The sequence below is a fragment of the Protopterus annectens genome, chromosome 15.part0 (genome assembly GCF_019279795.1).
Source record: "Protopterus annectens isolate FY-2018-M chromosome 15.part0, PAN1.0, whole genome shotgun sequence".
NCBI classification, from domain to species: Eukaryota; Metazoa; Chordata; order Ceratodontiformes; family Protopteridae; genus Protopterus; species Protopterus annectens.
This window is the reverse complement of record NC_056749.1, coordinates 63,010,032-63,030,419: the sequence shown is the minus strand read 5'-3', so window position 1 is coordinate 63,030,419 and position 20,388 is coordinate 63,010,032. Positions and strand designations below refer to the sequence as shown.

At 45.4% G+C, this 20,388-nt stretch overlaps 1 protein-coding gene across 3 annotated transcripts in view; it reads right to left on the bottom strand.

The window, feature by feature from the left end:
* The window catches only part of TMLHE (trimethyllysine hydroxylase, epsilon), a 1,127,719-nt gene that overhangs the window by 499,960 nt on the left and 607,371 nt on the right, over positions 1 to 20,388 (bottom strand). For all 3 annotated transcript variants that reach the window (XM_044057660.1, XM_044057662.1, XM_044057661.1), the window contains one exon: positions 19,988 to 20,107. In XM_044057660.1, coding sequence (XP_043913595.1) covers positions 19,988 to 20,107 — 120 coding nt within the window. The remainder of the gene's footprint in view (positions 1 to 19,987; positions 20,108 to 20,388) is intronic.

Below are 20,388 nucleotides of genomic sequence, written 5' to 3'. Positions count from 1 at the left end.
TACTTTATTTTTCTGCAACCTGTGGTTATACGGATCCGTATCGGATCCGAGCTGGCAACTTTTTTTCTAGCATCTGTTACAAGCTCCGAGCCCCTCCCCTTACCCATAATGCCCTACATCTCCTATTGCCCCTCAGATCGAGTTTGCTGCAAACAAAAACATAAGCACCTCAACTCAATAAACCAATCCTGAAAAGACAGGACAAGGTCCGGGGGACGGAGGGAGGAAATGTTGCAGAAAAATGAAGTATAACTACTCAGATGGAATGTTATGGTGAGTACATAACTTCTTTATCTGAAGTAGTTAACTTCACTTTATCTGCAACCTTTGGGACAGAGTCCCCAGCTACTCCAATCCTGGGAGGCCCTTATGGAAGGATATTCCTGAGCACCGCAGAGCCAAAGGATGCTCTACCCCTCAAAATTACCAGATCTAATTTGTAATGGGAAATGAAGGTATGTGAATTGGCCCAGGTCGCTGCTGCACAAATATCGTCCAAAGGGACCTTAGACCAAAAAGCAGCAGAAGTCGCCATGGACCTGGTAGAGTGAGCCTTAACAATACCAGGAGGAGATAAACCTTTTGCTTTGTAGGCATGTGAAACACAGAGAGTGATCCATCTGGCCAAAGACACTTTTGAAATAGCTTTTCCCATAAATGCTTTGGAAAAGGAAACAAACAATTGGTCAGTCTTACGGAAAGACTTCGTTCTATGAAGATAAAAACAAAGCTGTCTATGAACATCTAACAAATGGAGTTTGTATTCACCTTTATCTTGGAAGTTAGGAAAGAAAACGGGCAGATTAACGGACTGGTTTATGTTTGCTTCAGATGCCACTTTAGGTAAGAAGGAAGGGTTAGTACGGAGGGAGACCCTATCCTTATAGAAGACCAAATACGGAGGCACGGCAGACAGAGCTTGAAGCTCAGAAACCCACCTAGCAGATGTAATGGCGACTAGGAAAGCGGTCTTCCAGGACAAAAATTTCAAGTCCACCGAAGCTGCAGGTTCGAAAGGAGGAGCCACCAATGCCTGTAAAATAAAAGTAAGGTCCCAAGGAGGCACTGAATCCTTCACAGGCGGCCATAACAGAAAAGTACCTTTAGAAAAAGCCTTACACAGCCTAGAGGAGGCTAAGGCCATGTTGTCTTCACCAACGTGAAAACTGGAAATGGTTGCCAACTGTACTTTCACTGTGGAGGAACTAGCTCCTTGCTGAAAAATACCAGACAGAAAGTCCAACAGCGCTGAAACAGGGGCTGTAAAGGGATCTATTTTTCTCTGTGAAGCCCAAATGGAAAAGCGTTTCCATTTACTGCAATAAAGTTTCCTAGTGGAGTCTTTAAGAGAAGCCACCAGAACGGATTTTACTGGGAATGAAAGACCGGGAGTCCTGGCAATTAACGGAACTGGAGCAACCAGGCTGTCAGCTTGACGCTACCCAGATCGGGCAGACGTGTCTCTGACGGATGGGAGATTAGATCCAGTTAGGGATCCAGAACCCACGTGGGAGCTACGAGATGAGGCCAAAGGAATGGGAACCAAACCTGACGAGGCCAGAATGGGACAATGAGGATCACTTTGCACCGTAGTTGGCAAGCTTTCTGAAGAAACATCGGAATGAGTGGCAATGGTGGATAAGCATTCAGAAGCCCGGGAGGCCAAGCATGGACTAGACCGTCTCTGGGGATTTCCCCTGGTGAGGTAATCAGAGCGAAGAATTCACTGCACTTCGCGTTGGAAGAAGATGCGAAGAGATCGCAGCAAGGCTGACCCCATACAAGGAAGATCTCCTCCGCTACTGACTGTTTCAGAGACCACTCGTAATGCATCAGAATGGCCCGACTCAATCTGTTCGCTAAAATGTTGGAGCACCCCAGAATGTGCATTGCTATCAGAAACCGACCGGTGGAGATCGCCCATTCCCACACTCTCAAGGCCTCGCGACAGAGGGTAGGATTTGGTTCCCCCTGCTTGTTGATATACCAGACAACCAACATGTTGCCTGACTGAACTGCAATCAATCCGAGAGGGAGGACTGTGTGAAAAGCTTCCAACGCTAAAAGCACTGCCCTCATCTCTAGAACATTTATGTGCAACTTGGTCTCTAACTGGGACCACATGCCTTGGACTGTCCTCCCCAAACAGTGTCCCCCCCACCCGAGTTGGGAGGCATCCGTGGTCACTGTGGCTTGGACTGGAGATGACGTGAAGGGGCGTCCTTTTGATATCTCCGGTGAACTTAATCACCAAAGAAGAGATGTCCTGCAGACGTGACTGATCTTGATCGGAAATTCTTTGGGCAGGTCTAGCCAAGACCATTGAACAGCCAGAGTCCATTTAAGAACCCGCATGTGAAGGCGTGCACAAGGGAGAATCGATATGGCGGCAGCCATGAAGCACAGAGCCCGGAGAACCTTGCTCGACTTTGAAGACTTGGAGTTCGCTATCTGAGCTATGTGGCACTTGAGGTGTAGGATCCTGTTGGGAGTTAAGAATACCTTCATCTGCAAAGTGTCTAGCCGTGCCCTAATGAAGTCTAGAACTTGTACTGGTTGCAAATGGGATTTGTGAACATTGACTGTAATTCCCAGTAGATCTGCCAATCGAATGAAATAATCTTGGGCCAGACACAATTGATGCTTGTTGGGCGCAGCGAAGAGCCAGTTGTCCAGGTATGGAAACACCTGAATACCCTGAAGCCTCAGGTGAGCTGCTACAACTGCCATTACCTTCGTGAACACCCTGGGGGCTGTGGTGAGACCAAAGGGTAGGGCTCTGAGCTGAAAATGACTGGCTCCCAGCCGGAAGCGCAGAAACCTCCTGGAGCTTCTGTGTATTTTGATGTGGTAGTAAGCATCCTGGAGGTCTAACGAGCACATCCAGTCGCACTCTCCGAGATAAGGTAGAATGGACTGTAGGGTGACCATCCGGAATTTCTGTTTGGCTATCGACAGGTTTAATGTTGACAGGTCTAGAATGGGCCTGAGGTCCCCCGTCTTTTTTGGCACCAAAAAGAACCCTGAGTAGACGCCTAATCCGGACTGATCGGGGGGGACCTGTTCGATGGCTCATTTGAGAAGTAGCTTTGAAACCTCTAGAACTGCGGTCTCCCTGTGAGTGGGTGGAATATCCAGGAGGTGTTTTATAAAATATGGAGGGGCAACAAATGGGATAGAGTAACCTCTGGATATTATCTGTAAAACCCAGCGATCTGTCGTAATGGACTCCCAAGCCTCTGGGTGTAAGGACAATCGTCCCTGACTGCCTCCAGAGTAGGACAGTAAGGCAACCCCTCAGGGCTGCTGACTGGGTCTATCAGAAAGGGGTTCCCTAGACCCGAAATTCCTGGGACCCCCTCTACCTCTGGGTCGGCATTAATCCTGTCCCCCTCTGCCTCTGGGGGAATAGCTGTCCTGAGAATCCCGGGAAAACTGAGATTTTTGGAACCACATCTTCTTCTGCCCTCTTTGATTCCTAGAGAAGGACCACTGAGGGTTAGAGACGCGGACTCCGATGGCAGACAAAGTCTTCCCGTCCTTTTCGCTCTGGACAAGTGTGTCACATACTGTCTTCCCAAAAAGGGAAGAGGCGTTGATAAACAACACCTTGAAAGGGACAGCAAACTGACACAACCTGAGCCAGGTATGACGCCTCATGGCTATGCCCGTCTCCCAGCCGCATTAGCTGCTCCTTCCATGGCATGGGAAAGAGCCGCATTGACGTGTTTGAGACTGACTTCAGAGTAGACATTTTCGCCGAGAACAATTGTCTGTCCTGCAGCGATAAAGACTCTGGGGGTGACTCAGCGAATTCCGAAGCAAGGTCTCGCTGAAGCCGAATCACGTGCCAAATAATTCAGCGCACGGATAGAAAAGGCCGCTGAGGAGTAGACACGCTTCCCAAACCTACGCAAGATCCAAGACTTTGGAATTCAGGACGGCTGAGGGCAACCTGCCAGCAGGATTACCCAAATGTAATGACTGCAACAGTGAAACACGAAGTACATCTCTCCTGTGCTAGTTTCTTCAACCAACATAGCATCAACTGGGGCTCCTTTCGACCAGGGTTGTCTGTCAGAAGGGGGAGATAAAACCTTGTCAGGGAGTTTGGGGATGGGTTCTATCATGAAAGTCTCCCTCCATGCCCTCGTGGTGATGAGGTCCACCATGGGGTCTGCTGGCAGGGACATCCAGGATGTAGATGGGCCCATGCTAAAGGCCTCCAGGAACACTGACTCATCCCCAGAAGGTTTTGGGGCTGACCAACCTCCCCTCTGGCGGAGGATCTCCATAATTTCTCCGAAGGAGAAGTCTACTGGAGGTGACCTGGAGGAACCTTTTCCTTCATCTAAGTAAGTGTCCATGGTAAGGGACTCAGGGGAGTCTAAGTGCCTCCTTTTCCTCTTGCGCTTATGGTGACCCTCTTCAGTGGGACTTTCAGAAAGGGATCCGTGAGCCGCAGGGGTTTCCTCAAGGAAATTAACCTGGGGATCCTCTGGCACGGGTTGTCCCCGAGACAGGATGAAGGGAGCTGTCGCCAAATCCAGGGGGGCCCTGGGTGGTATCCAAGGGGATGGGCTGGGGTCTCAATCCCTGGGAGAGAACCCTCTCAACCACTTTGAAGGCCGAGGGAGAAGCCCTCCCTGGATCCGAGGCGGGGACCGGAGCCGAAGCCAGGGTAGCCTGAGGTCCGAGGGAATGGATCGGATCCGAAAAGGTCAGAGCCGAAGAATCCATTCCCCCAGGTCCAACTCCATGTCCGTGGCTCCGAGAGTCACTCGGATCCAAAAAAGTCGGAACCGAGGAACTCAAGGTAACAGCCGGAGTCGAGGTTGGAGGAACCGTCAGCGCTGAGCTACTAGCTCCAAAAAACCTCGGATCCAAGAGCCCCGAAGCTGAAGTACGGATCGGGGAAGGAGAGATGGGGTGGAAAAGAGGCATGGAGGTCCCCCCTCCAGAGGGAGAGGGGCTTGGCAAGACTCCCATCTGAATTTGGGTCTGAATAAATCTCCGCATCATCCTGTCCGTATCCATGTCCGACAGGCTCCGAGTCGACCTTGAGGAGGCCACCGAATCGGATCTGGCTGGTCTGTGCAGTGGGGAGGAAGGCCTCAGGTCCGAATGTTCTAACGGCTCTGGTGAGAAACGAGGAGACCGGAGACATGGAGAAACAGATGGGGGGCTGAGAAAGAGCTCCCTGTCTGGGGATCTCTAACGATGTCTGTCCTTCTTTTTCTCCCTTTCCTCTCTGCGCCTTTCTTTATCCTTTTCTTTTTCTTTCTCTTTTGTCAGCCACTCTGACTGGATATTTGTCCTTGGAAGTCCCATTACTAGAAAAAGATGGAGGGCGAGTCCCTGTCTGGGTGGGAGGTGGTACACTAGAGACCGAGGCAGATTCCAGCATGGCAGCAGGGAGAAGGCCTTTGGCAACTAGCTTGGCCTTACGATCCCCAAGGGCCCTAGGGTTAAAACCTGAACAGACAGCACACTGAGTGGACAAATGTGCCACTCCCAAGCAAATTACACACAGAGTGTGACCATCGGCCGGGGAGAGCTTACGGCCACACTCTGTACAAGACAGGCTTCGGCTGGTCAGCCATAGTCCTGCACTGAAAGGTACAAACACTACCTCTGCAATACCACACACACACACACACACACACAGGTAGGGGAAGGGCATGCCTAACTACTACTCTATACAAAACTTTTTTTTTTTTTTTAAACACCAACGACCAAGCGAGATACTACACAAAGGGAAGAAGGGAAAATTTTTACTCAAAGACACCTAGATACCAGAAAAAAATACCACTTACTATCCCTGAGCTCAGAGCAAAGGAGACCATGGTGCACACTACTGGCGCGGCAAACGAGATCGGAGGGAAGACAGGAGATGTAGGGCATTATGGGTAAGGGGAGGAGCTCGGAGCGTGGAGCAGATGCTAGAAAAAAAGTTGCCGACTCGGATCTGTATACCCACAGGTTGCAGATAAAATTAAGTTAACTACTTCAGATGTATTGTTATAAATTATGCCTGTTACTTAATGAGTGAGTTGCAGCTCTAAGTCAAGTTGTGAAGATGTCATATTTATCAATATACTGAGAACTGGTTATTAATTAGTTTTTTCATGGATTTCTACGAGCAGGCAAAGGTCTGAGATCTTAAAGGGCTAATTGTCTACACTTTTTGGAAGAGGACAATGAAGGCATGTTTGAAGTGAGGTGAGATAGGGAACCTGTTGTAAGGGAGAGGCTGAAGATATCTGACACGGCTTTTCCTACAGACGAAGTAGCCATTTTAAGAAAGACTGACAAATGCTAAGTTTTGAAAGATGAATGCTTTCCAGTTTAGAGAGGAAGTTTATGACAGCCTTGCAACAGATAGTCTTGGAATGAAGTGAGGAGAAAGTCAAATATTTTACCTGCCGTAGAAATGAGTCATTTACAATTACTTCTAGCTGAACTTCTTGTGAGAGGAAAGTCTTGGTATGTATCAGGACTTACTGTATTGTAGGAATAGATCAGTGCTATATGTTCTTAACTTTCTACAAGAGGCAGGGGGAGAATGCCATCAGTGTATGCTTCTAAAAAAAAAAAAAAAAAAAAAAAAAAGTGGCTTTAGCAGACGGTGGCTACACTACTTTTTTAAAGGTTAGCATAATGATTTCAGAGTTGCGTCTAGAAGCTTCTATTACCAAGTAATTCAGGCTTGACTGTTGCTGGGAAGAAGCGCATTCATTTCTGTTCTTACCCAGTCAATGCTATTAGGATAAAATAGTTGGGTGTCTTTCATGGTCTCATGAATGGGTCAACAATGTACAAATTGTAAAAGGACAGACCCAGTTTTTAAAGACCAGCTGAAAAGAAGAGCAGTACTGTTCAAGAATGTCTGCATTCCCCACGAGGCCACAACACTGCTGGAGAATGGTACTTGCAATTAATTCAAAGACACAGGCCAAGTCGCAGACAGTATCTGGTCTAGTGAGTTTATTTACCACATGACAGAGGCCTAAGCTTTCTAGAAACTTATCTGCAGGCACTTCATTGGAACTTAAGGCATTCATATTAAAGACACCAATTCAGATTTGCAGAAAGGAGAAAGGAAACATTTTAGGGAGGCTATGAGATGATGGATATGGAAAGTTCTGCCTGACTGTCTAGTAGTAATGCAGTTGTAATACAGTTTAGGGAATCGTTTGTGGTAGGAGCTGGAAACATTCATACAGTGTACACTAATTGATTTATGTTTTAAGTAACTGTTGCACCACCTAATATAGTACCTGGTCCGTATTAATTTTATTTATTTATTTATTTTTATTTTATTTTATTTTACATTTGTTGACTGGGCTAGTCTAGCTGGATACATGTCCATTTTCAGTAGAGGCCCGGGGAGAAAAGCTCCAAAGACATATGGAATAGAAAAAATACAAAAATGCAAAATACAAAATATAAAACTATAGTATAAGATATACAAAGGAGTAACAGTAAAGATACATGCAAAAAACTAAATTAGAAAGTGGTAGGAGTTTAAGTAAGCAAAAATTAAAAATCCCCCCACACACACACACACACACACACACACACACACACACACACACACACACACACACACACACACACATAGTAGCAATAGAGAGCATTCATTAAAAATAGTATTAAACTACAATACTTTGAATGAGCTTAGCAAGGGCAGTAAGGGATACTGTAAAAATGCAAGACAGTAAGTTTACAATGTCGTTGAGATGTAGGATGTTAGCCAGGGTTAGTGCAGGAACATAACCAGTGTATGTTGAGATATGATTTTAGTTTCTTTTTAAATAGTGTAAGAGATAACAGAGAAGTGAGGTCAGTAGGAAGTGAATTCCATAACTTTCCAACAGTGTTAGAGAACAGGGTATCACCTGCTAAGTTATAAGATCTGCAGGTGTTAATCAGAAGTTTGTTGGCTGACCGTAGGTTTTTAGGATTGTTGTAGGGGATGAAAAGGCTTGAGAGTATTGGTGTGTTTGTGGGTTGAGAGAGGATCTTATGGGCTATAGCAAGCTGGAGATATTGTAAATGGTGTAGAAACTCAAGCCAGCCAAGTTGTTTTAGGTTGAGGCAGTAGCAAATCGAGCAATATTATTATAGGATACTGCTAGTTTGCTGAGGTTACTTTTAGAAAGATTTGTATAAATGGGAGAGGCATAGAGTAGAGTAGATAAGGTGAGTTCTTGCTAAAGCAGCCCTGGCTGTTGGTGTAAGAAAGGGTTTGACTCTAAAGAGGGAACCTAGTTTTGTATTGACTGTTTTTATAGTGTTATTGATATGAGTATCAAAATTGAGGTTATTGTCAAATGTTATTCCTAGTAGTTTAGTAGTTGGGTCGGGAGAAATAAGTGTACCGTTGTTTGATGTAAGTGTGAAATTAAATGGGGGGGACTTACGGGTAGGTGAGAAGAGGAGCATTTTAGTTTTTAGATGGAACGTTATGGTAAGACATAACTTCATTATCTGATGATGTTAATCTGCTTTCCATTCAAATGTCCTGACTCATTAATGTATAACCTGTCCTGAATGAAGACAGGACAAAAACACATTTAAGCACAATTTCAGTGTTAGCAACAACATCAACATGCTCACATAACAGCCAGGCTTAAAACTGGTTTCAGTTACTATTAGTGCCATTAGAGTTAAACAAGACCATTTTTAGGCTTTCCGAATTAAAGTAGGCAGGACGGTAATGGAAGGAGACATGTCTGGATTTAGATGAATACCCTCATGGTCTGCAAATGCTTAAATAAAGCTGTGCGTGTTCTAAGTTGCCTGGGCAAAAGACTGCTGCTATACAAAGGGTTAAAGACAAAAGCCGTACATCGAAGGGATACTAATGAAAAGAGAGGAGGGACAGACGACAGATGAAAGTAATGGGGAGTGAATGATGCCTACGATGGCGAGGCACATCACAAGTGCAGAGAGAACAATGCGTCATGTAGGGAAATGCATTCATAATCAGCGCAGCACTTCAGCGATCATAAGTTGAGAAATGAAAAAGAACTTATGTCTTACCATAATGTTCCATCTGTGTTGTTGATCTTCTTTCATTCATCACTGATGGGTTTTATCAGTTCCGTCCTCAGAACCGAGTTGGCCTAACACCAAGCTCGCAGCAGCAAAAAAAACTGTCGAGCTAAGCTTTTACCCACAGTGCCCTTCTCCCTGTTAGCTCAGATCGAGTTTGCCCAGTATTAGTAAAGCAGAGGCCATTTCTGCGCAAATGTCCTGACTCACCACTTGGACCCAAAGTATCCCCCAGGAGCCTTTGGAGGGGGAAAGAGGGTAGGAAGTGATGAATTAAAGAAGATCAACAACACAGATGGAACGTTATGGTAAGACATAACTTCTTTATCTGATGATGTTAATCTTCTTTCCATTCATCACTGATGGGACAGAATCCCCAGCTACCTTCTTTGGGCATGGATAAACATTCCTGAGCACCACTGCGCCAAAGGGACCTCTCCCTCTGGAGACCACATCCAATTTGTAATGATTAATAAAAGTGTGGGAGGGGGGTAGTCCATGAGACTGCTGCACAAATATCATCCATAGAGGCTCTCGATTGGAAGGCTATAGAAATTGCCATAGATCTCGTAGAGGAGGCTTTTTCGCAAGCGAATAGGTGTAGTGTATGCAGTCCCTCAGCCATTTAGATGGCCACCCTGGAGACGGAATTTCCCATTCTAGGTTCAGAGAAGGAAATGAAAAGTTGGTCAGTTTTATGTACTGCTTTAGTTCTGTCTAGATAAAACCTCAGCTGTCTATGCACATCCAAAGAGTGTAGACAGTATTCCCCTTTATTAGTAAAAATTTGGGACAAATACTGGCAAGTCAATGGTTTGATTGATAGAAAAATCTGAAGTAACTTTGGGGAGAAAGGAGGGGTTCGTCCAGAGTGATACTCCGTCCTTGAGGAAGATTAAATCGGGCCTTTTAATCCATAATGCATGAAGCTCTAAAATTCGTCTGCCAACGTGATGGCTACCAGGAAAAGGGACTTCCAAGATAAAAATCTGAGGTCACACTTTGCTGCAAGCTCAAAAGAAGGTTGAGTTAAAGACTGAAGAACTAACATGAGGTTCCATGGCTCTACAGGTTGTCTGATTGGAGGCCTAATGCATGAGATCCCTTTTAGAAATGTTTGGCATAACCGAAGAGAAATGACGGGAGAATTATCAAACTCATCATAAAAGTTAGAAATAGCTGCTAGATGTATTCGTATGGTAGAAGCTGCAGCTCCATCCTCGAAAAATTCTGACAGATATTGTAAGACTGCTGAAACTAGAGCCGAGTATGGGTCTGGACTTCTTTGCTTAGACCAAATAGAGAATCTCTTCCATTTGTCTAGATATAGTCTTCTGGTGGATGGTTTGTGTGAGGTCAGGATAATGTCACGTACAGGTGAGGGAAGGTTATTCTGCCTGGAGATTAACAGAAGTGGAGAAACCAAGACGTCAGCTTGAGACTGGATAGGTTTGAGTGACTCAACCCTTGGGGGTGAGATATCAGGTCTGGAAAAGGGTACAGAACCCACAGTCGACATTAAGAGATGAGGCCAAAGGAAGAGCAACCAAACTTGTCAAGGCCAAAAAGGGGCTATGAGGATCACTCTGCATTTCAACCGAATAGCTTTCTTTATGAAATGGAGAATCAGAGGAATGAGGAGAAAGGCATATAGTAGTCCCATGGGCCAATCATGAATCAGCGCGTCCCTCGGGAATTCCCTCTCTGGGGGAAATAGGGCAAAATAGCTGGTGCATTTGTTATTTGACGGGGAGGTGAAAAGGTCGCAGCAAAGCTGGCTCCAAAGGCTGAATAATTTCGCCACTATGTTGGGATTGACAGACCACTCATGAAGCAGGAGAATACATCTGCTCAACTTATCTGCAATTACGTTGGAATTCCCTGGGATTTGCATTGCTATCAGAATCACCCACTGCCAAATTATCATGGCATCTTGACATAAGGGGAAAGGACTTGCTTCTTCCTTGCTTGTTGATATACCAGACTACGGACATGTTGTCTGACTGAACTGCGATCATCCCAGAAGGAAGAACAGACTGGAATGCTTGCAACGCTAACGGCACCACTCTCAGTTCTAGAACGTTGATATACAGGTTGGCCTCCATAGTAGGCCATGAGCCTTGGACTGCCTTTCCCTGAAAATGCCCCCCCCCCCAACCCTATCAGGGAAGCATTCGTGGTCACAATGGCCTTCAGTTGGTGAGGATGGAATGGGCTGCTCCAAAGTTCTGTCTCTAGCCTCATCCACCAAAGAAGATCCTGTTTGCAATAACTGGTTATCTAAATCTGAAAGCATAGAGGGTGGTGATTTGGAAACCATTGAGAGAGCAGAAGCCATTTAAGTATTCACGTTTTGTAAGAGGCACTATCGGTATGGCAGCTGCCATGGATCCTAAAAGTTGAAGAACCACCCTTGCTGAGGCTTGGTTTTGACAGATTATCACCTGGAGCCAGAGCCTCAATCTCTGAAGTGTGTGAACCGGGAGAGACACCAGACAAGAACGGGTGTCAAACATTACTCCAATGAACTCTATGGACTGGGTCAGAGCAAGGTTAGATTTCTCACAGTTTACCGTTATTGCCAAAAGTCTCGCCAGGGAAAGAGTGTACTGCAGGGCTGCTACCAGAAGATGCTTGGTGGGGGCGATAAGGAGCCAATCGTCCAAATACAAAAACACCCAGAATCCTTGCAATCTCAAGTGACCTGTGACCACTGTCATGCAGCTTGTGAACACTCTGGGGGCTACAGAGAGTCCAAACAGCAGGGCACAAAACTGGTAATGATTGGCTCCTAGCCAGAAGTGAAGTAGGCTCCTGGAGCGTTTGTCCATTTTGATGTGGTAATATGCGTCCCAGTGATCTATCGAACACATCCAATCGCTTTCCTACAGAAAAGGGAGAATGGACTGAACTGTGACCATCGGGAATTTCATTTGGGCAACAGACTTGTTCGAATTGCTGAGATCCAGAACTGGTCTCCAGTTCCCTGTCTTTTTTGGCACCAAAAAGAATCCTGAGTAGAATACGGATCCACATTGTTCTGCTGGGACTATTTGGATGACTCTTTTTTGACACAGCTAATTTATTTCTGCAGCTGCTTCTTCCCTTTGACTGGGTGGAATGTCGAGAAGTTTTGTCGGAAGCTTTGGATAAGTGATAAGGGGAATGGCGTAGCCTCTGGTTATAATTTTCTGCACCCAATGGTCAGAAGTTATTGATTGCCAGGCAGTGTGATGCAGAGAGAGAAATGTCCCCCAACTGCTTCCAGAGGAAAACAATCGTGCTGCTCTTCAGGAGCGCTGGTAAGGCTGCCCAGAGAAAGAATCCCTAGGTCCCTGATTACACAGACCTCCCACTGCCTCGTCTTCCAGAACGGTTACCCCCTCTGTCCCTGGGGGTATCATCGCCATGTGTGGCATGAAAAGGACCCTGAGATTTTTTGTGCCACATTTTTCTGCTCCGCTGGTTCCAGGAAAAGGAATGTTGTGGATTGGAAAAGCGTAGACCTACGGCAGACAGGGTCTTACCGTCCTTCTCACATCTGGCCAGGGTGTCTTTCAGCTTGTGGCCAAAAAGGGAAGCTGCTTCGATTGGAGCATTCAGGAAGGAAGACTTGAAATTGTTCGTTAAGTCACTGAGGCACATCCAGGCACGGCGTGTCATAACTGTGTCTGAACCTACCGCTCTAGCCACCCCTTCGGTTGCATGTGAGAGCAACCTCATGGACGAACTGGAGATCAATTCCAAGGTTGCGAACTCCGAGGCAACTTTGTCTCTTACCCCGTCAGACACCTGTCCTGTGAGTGTTCCAGAGAGTTTGGAAACCAAGCCTCTTTGGAGCTTCGTAAAATGTGCAAGTAATTCAGCGACTGTATGGCAAAAGTCGCTGAAGCAAAAACTCGCTTCCCTAATCTGTCTACAGCCCGGGACTCCCTGTTGGCCGGATGAACAGTATGACTCTCTTCGGCGAGATGCTTCTTCATGGGCGTCGCCACCACCACAGCATCAACTGTTAAACCTCTAGACCAATGTGGGTTTTCCTCAGGGGGATAGTATCTTGTCAGGTCGCCAAGGGATCGATTCAACAGAATCAGGGTTCTTCCAGGCACGCTGCACCATGAGTTGTACCAGCTCATCCGCAGGCGGGGTCACCCAAGAGGTAGATGGTCAGGCACAGAAAGCCTGCAGAAACATAGACTCCTCGGAAGAAGGGTTAGTGGGCTTCCAATAACCCCTCTCTTTCAACATTTCAAGGATGTCCCCAAAGGAGACATCATCAGGGGGTGACCATGGGGACCCTTCCCCGTCATCAAAATCCGTATCCTCTGTCACAGACTCTTCAGGGGAGTCTAGGCGCTTCCTCTTGCACAATCTTTTCCGTGGTGGCTCCTCAACGGGGACCTCTAAGTGGACTTGGAAGAGGGGTGCCCTGTAACGGGGTCTCTTGTGACTTTCCTGCCTGGTGTCCCGGGGTGGTGGCTTGTGTCAGCTGTAGCTCAGGGGAAAAAAATGTCTGGGGTTCTGAACGTCAGTGGAATGCTTCCAGAAGCAAGTGCCCTCTTCATAGCTCGGAAAGCAAGTCCGCCCAAAGAGGGATGGGAGCCTGGAACCAAAAAGGGACAACCTCAAAACCGGGGTCACACCCTACACGCTGCTGAACCCACTCCAAGGGTGGAGCCTCAACCAGGATCGGTGCAGACAGAGCTCCCGGCACCGTGGACAAAACCGTAAACACACCCGGAACAGTACCCCGAGCTGAAAAGCCCGCAGCCCAATCACGTAGTTGAGGAAGGCTCTGTTCTGAAGCGACTGAAGGCCAAAGGGACAGTCCCAGTGAGGTCCACTACAGGCACCGAGACAGGGGTTTCCGAATAGGATGTCGGAGCTGAAGACTTTGGAACCGGTATGGTCAAAGGAGGAGAGTAGGATGGAGTCCGTGGAGAAACCAACTCAGGTCTTGCAGGTGGATGGGTACTAGATGGAGTAGGTATCCCCCTGGCTGTCAACAGCTGATCCACAAGACGCACCACGTCAAACTCGGAAAGGCTCCAGATGGATCTAGGGGACATTCCTGATGGGGAGTCAGGTCGTTCTAGAAACAGACTATATACTTACCCTAGAAAAGGATCTGTTGATGGAGAGTATCGGGTCCGTGGTGTGGAGTCTATCGGCACCGACATCTCAAGTTTGGAGACTGGAACCAGTGGCATCAAAATTGTCGTTATTGGAACCGTGAAAGGACTCGGTGCTTGGGGGGCACTTGGAGCCGACACAGAAGCTGCAGTAGTAAACAGAATCGCAGAAGTAGGCATCGAAGGTGTGCCCTGTGCTGAAGTGACACAAAGTGCCGAAGCTGGAGTAACCTTTGGAAAATCAGTAGTTGGTGCCACAGACAGTATCAGAGCCGAAACAAGTGCTGACAAAGGAACAGTCATAGAGTGGAAGAGGTTAGCTTCGAAGAGGCGGACTTATGGTCTGAAGACAATTTCGGTACTTTAGAATTTACAGACTTGCCCTGGTCACGAGAGGGTGAAGAGGGGACAGAGTGGGGCCTTTTCTTTTGTAGGAGGGGATGAGACCTCCATTGCAGAAAGGACCTCTGAAAAGGGCGTCTTAAGGAGGCCCTTCAGAATCAGTTTTTGCGCTCAAACTTTGTCAAATCACACAAGGGGGTTGCACCGAAAGATGGAGCACCCCAGACACAGTCATCATGGGAATCACTGTTAGGCGGTTTTCCCTTACAAGAAGCACAATGCTTAAACCCAGACATGCCTTTTCACACATCATGAAAAAAATATATAAATACAACAAGTTAGAAGGAAACCAAGGAAAATAAAGCAAAGAGTTTTTCTATATTTATATCTTTATAGATATATAAGATAGGGAGAAAGGCCATACCGCCAATGGTACTGAAAATTACCAAAAAGGTAGAGACAGAAGGGTAAATAGGTCTATAGATAGATTCAAAGGTAAAGAAAAACAAAAATACCAACAAGGAATACAAGCTAGACACAATATCCTGGACAATATCAATAATTTTACACTCAGCTGACAGCTTAGCTTGGATGCGGTTTTACGGCTACGTGGCAAACAAGATCTGAGGTAACAGGGAGAAGGGCACTATGGGTAAAATCTTAGATCGGGAGGTTTTTGGCTGGCGTGAGCTTGGTATTAGGTCGACTCGGTTCCAAGGATGGAACAGACAACCCATCAGTGATGAATGGAAAGAAGATTAACAACATTAGATGTATAAACTTCTTTAACTCATTCCCTCCAGTGCAGCTCTTGTGATTGTATACTCCCAGTGGGCGTGGCTTCAGCCTTTATAAACTTCTTTAACTCATTCCCTCCAGTGCAGCTCTTGTGATTGTATACTCCCAGTGGGCGTGGCTTCAGCCTTTATAAACTTCTTTAACTCATTCCCTCCAGTACAGCTCTTGTGATTGTATACTCCCAGTGGGCATGGCTTCAGCCTTTATAAACTTCTTTAACTCATTCCCTCCAGTGCAGCTCTTGTGATTGTATACTCCCAGTGGGCATGGCTTCAGCCTTTATAAACTTCTTTAACTCATTCCCTCCAGTGCAGCTCTTGTGATTGTATACTCCCAGTGGGCGTGGCTTCAGCCTTTATAAACTTCTTTAACTCATTCTCTCCAGTACAGCTCTTGTGATTGTATACACCCAGTGGGTGTGGCTTCAGCCTTTATAAACTTCTTTAACTCATTCCCTCCAGTACAGCTCTTGTGATTGTATACTCTCAGTGGGCGTGGCTTCAGCCTTTATAAACTTCTGTAACTCATTGCCTCCAGTACAGCTCTTGTGATTGTATACTCCCAGTGGGCGTGGCTTCAGCCTTTATAAACTTCTTTAACTCATTCCCTCCAGTACAGCTCTTGTGATTGTATACTCCCAGTGGGTGTGGCTTCAGCCTTTATAAACTTCTTTAACTCATTCCCTCCAGTACAGCTCTTGTGATTGTATACTCCCAGTGGGTGTGGCTTCAGCCTTTATAAACTTCTTTAACTCATTCCCTCCAGTACAGCTCTTGTGATTGTATACTCCCAGTGGGCGTGGCTTCAGCCTTTATAAACTTCTTTAACTCATTCCCTCCAGTACAGCTCTTGTGATTGTATACTCTCAGTGGGCGTGGCTTCAGCCTTTATAAACTTCTTTAACTCATTCCCTCCAGTACAGCTCTTGTGATTGTATACTCCCAGTGGGCGTGGCTTCAGCCTTTATAAACTTCTTTAACGCATTCCCTCCAGTACAGCTCTTGTGATTGTATACTTCCAGTGGGCGTGGCTTCAGCCTTTATAAACTTCTTTAACTCATTCCCTCCAGTACAGCTCTTGTGATTGTGTACTCCCAGTGGGCGTGGCTTCAGCCTTTATAAACTTCTTTAACTCATTCCCTCCAGTACATCTCTTGTGGTTGTATACTCTCAGTGGGCGTGGCTTCAGCCTTTAAAAAAATGAAGTTATTTAACTTAAAGTTATAACAAATACTCAATGACAGAGGTCAAATATCAATACAGTGGTGTTTGCCATCATGTATGCTTCAAGATAAAATATTGTGATATCTTGCATGTAGCATGCTTTTGGAATTATTACTGCAAATATGAACAAGCAATATTTGAAGCCTAGAGGCACAGTAGGAGGTACCTGCAGAAACACCTGGAGGCGGCCTTGGCTGGTTATGTATGGGTAGAAGAAAAGATGTGTAAGGTTAGTGATGATACGATGAAAACATAGAGTTCGGTATGAGAGGTTTAAGCATAAAAATAGGACCGGCAACAGTGGCAGGACAGAATAAACTCGGGCAGCAACAGTCAGTGTGAACAGTATCCAATCAGTGCTCATATATGCACAACTGAGACCTTGGGCAGTGCGTCTGTGAAGTAAACAGATATAAACTAAAACAGCTACACAGAAAAAAATACTGTCAGACTTGTACTGAAAAAAATGTTTGGTATTAAGCAGGGTGAGGCAGAAGTACAGTAGAACCACTATGGATCCTCAGGTTAACAACCTAAAGCAAAGATGATGTTCCACCTTCCTCTTTCAATGTGTACTACTGCTGATGGGAACTCACTAAATAAAGCAGTGAAATAGGAGGAAAATGCCAGTATGTACAGTTCTATTAGAGGAACCAAGTTAACGAGGACAGAGTGAAGCACTGCCTGTATGGGTTACTGCTGACAGATAATTTCAGCTTAGAAAGACGTGCAGGTTGCTCTCCCTTATAAGCTAATTAATATGGTAGCTAGACACTAGTCTGCTAAAAACCCCTCCCATTAGCCCTGAAAAAGATGCAACCTAAAAGGACATGGGGTAACTTACAGTTTATAATAAAACAAGTTGCGTTAACTTCACAGTGAAGAACTTCAGATAAACAAAAAAGCTGCAGTACAATTGCATTATCTATGCAGGGAACATGCCTGAAAATCAACAGATGAATTTCCTACCAAAATCAAAATCCCGACCACAACACATGTGGCCGCCCCTCCCACCACCACCACACCACTGTACTCATATGTGCTGATCCTAACCCAACACATTACAAAACACTCTTTCTTGAATAGTACCAAATAACAGGACACTCATACACACTAGAAGCATACAGTGCCCACCCATAAAACAGCATCTGTCCCTTTCAGCACCACTCACACACTCGCACATCTTTTCCCCTTCTCTAGCCTTTATGCTAACCCTAACCCACATATACCTGTGCTTACACACACACACACACACACACACACACACACACACACACACACACACATACATCCTGAATGCTAGAATATTTACTATAACCAAATGTTTCAGTACCGCAGTTTCTCAGTTCTGATATTCAGAAGTTGTGGTTTAGACTCTCAGTAGATCTCATGCTTAATCTATTTTAGGGGCCCATGCAAAAAGGGGGACACAGTCTGCACAGGTACTGGTTGTAGATTGTGTTTAAGGGATATGCTGTAACACCAGCCTGTAGAACACCACCAGTGTACAGTGGAACCTGCCTTTTTGTCACTGGGAACATTATATGCAAGCAAAGATGCCTGTGTCCTGGTAGGGGCTACACTCTGCAAGAAGAAGTGAAGGGAATAAGAGGTTTCTATGCCAGACATTGGTATACAGGAAATCTTGTGGGGGGGGGGGGGTGTCAAGGCCATTTGCAGACTTGCATCATTTACAGATGTAAATTTCAGACAAATTGTAAATGCAACAATGTATGTACTATGTTTGCTCTCTGTATTCCTCATTTTGTATTGGCAAGTGTGTCTGAGTAAAATCTTACTATACTTTTATCTCTTGCTACATATAGGGTTGCCATCTTTTAAATGGACCAATGTGGGACATGGGGATGTGGCCAATATGACACTGACCACAGCCTCTACTATGACATGACCACAGTAGTAGTGAAGGAGATGCAATTATAGGCACAACAGCTGGCTGGTTGGCTGCTGGAGTGACTAGCTGTCTGGCTGGCTGGCTGCTGGAGTGACTAGCTGTCTGTCTGGCTGGTTGGCTGCTGGAGTGACTAGCTGTCTGGCTGGCTCACTGCTGGAGTGACTGGCTGGATGGCTGGCTGCTGGAGTGACTAGCTGTCTGGATGAATGGCTGGATTGGCTAGCTGGCTGCCGGCTGGAGTGGCTAACTGGCTAGATGAATGGCTGGATGGATGGCTAGCTCTGTAGTTGGCTGGGCTATTAAGAAAAAAAAAGACAAATTTCAGTCTTACTTTCATGTGGCAGTAGAATCGCTAAAAACAAACTGTTCTACAGCTGTGATCCTTGCAGGGCTCTTCCTGCCCCAATCCCCACACCCTTCATGAACTGCAGCCAGTTGTTGCATGATTTAAAACATCTGGACCTAATATTGCTCTACCTGCAGGTCTGGTTTGGTGATGTAACTGAATTGCCGTAGAAAAGCTGGAAGTAATTGTGGCTTTTCCACAATGATTCAGTGTGATCGAAAAGTAGGACTTTTCAAGTCCCACAGCTTTGCACAGCAGGCAACAGGAAAAGGTAGCTCAACCAGTGAGTGTCCACTGATAACGGGACAGGCGGCAATCCTAGCTACATATGGCATTGTGCCCTTGGCCCAGGTTACTGCTGAAGAGGGTTTTAATACTAGTTCACAATAACAGTTAACAAACGTGTAAATAAATAATAAAGGCCATAATAAAGTTACGTCCATAAAGTCAGAACTGTCAGCATTTACAGAGCACATAGGTTCCCTGGGCAGCAGACACACAACAAAAATCGAGCAAGAAAAAAAAAAAAAAAAAGTAAAACTAAACCGCCTGCCATCTTGATGACCATGGTTGCACTTCCACGCCCCTAATCTCATCCTTCCAAGTTCCCTAACCTGATATTTTAAACCAAAAACTCCAGTCTTTCTACTCAGACTCGCAAAGAATCAATGCAGGTCAACAATATGAAGTAGGTTTGGATAATTTCTATAAGAATTTCACTGGTGAAATCATTTTAGACTTCTCCAAACTCTGGGGCTGTTATGATGACTATGTGAAAGAGCTATGTTATCTTAAAGTAACATCAATGCTGTAACCATGAAGTGTTTCACTAGATGGTCAACTGAACCAGAAATAGGACTTACTACAACAGAAAATTACACCACACAAAAAATTATCCACACATACTATTTTATTTATTGCTTATTTATCACACATAAATAAAAAGTGCTGCTAAACAAACAGATTAAGGCTGCAGCGGTGTTACAGGTACAAATTATTCAAAAAAGCATGGGTAAATTTATCACTATTTGTTGTTTGTGAAATTAATGCATCCAGACATATTCTTCTAATTAGTAAAGCCTGGCCACAGCTTAACTACAAGAGCTGCTTGTACTATAAACTACAACTAAGTTGCATCTGAGGTGTGACGAAGCAAGCTTAAGAGTGTGCTTACCCACAAGGCTCATGGAAGTAGGGAGTGTCTGTGTGTCGATCCAGCGCCAGTTTTGTATAGGCCGTATCACCACGCGAAAAGTCAGAAGTGAAGTCCCACATACGACCATAAATAGTATCTCTAGATCAAAAAATAAACATAACGGTGCAGTGAATAAACATGCCACATATATCAACTCTAAGCAACAGCAAATTATAATATTAAATTAACACTGGTACTGTATAGTAAGCAATAAAAAACAACTATATTTCTGGTGCATTCTGATTCATATGGTGACCCAGCTGTCAATGGCCTGTGCTGAAGAGAGCTTAGAGTCTTGAACTTGGGATGGGGCAAGGCTGACTAAACTAATGCCGATGATAATCATACAGAACAGAACAAAACAAACAAACACTTCCTAA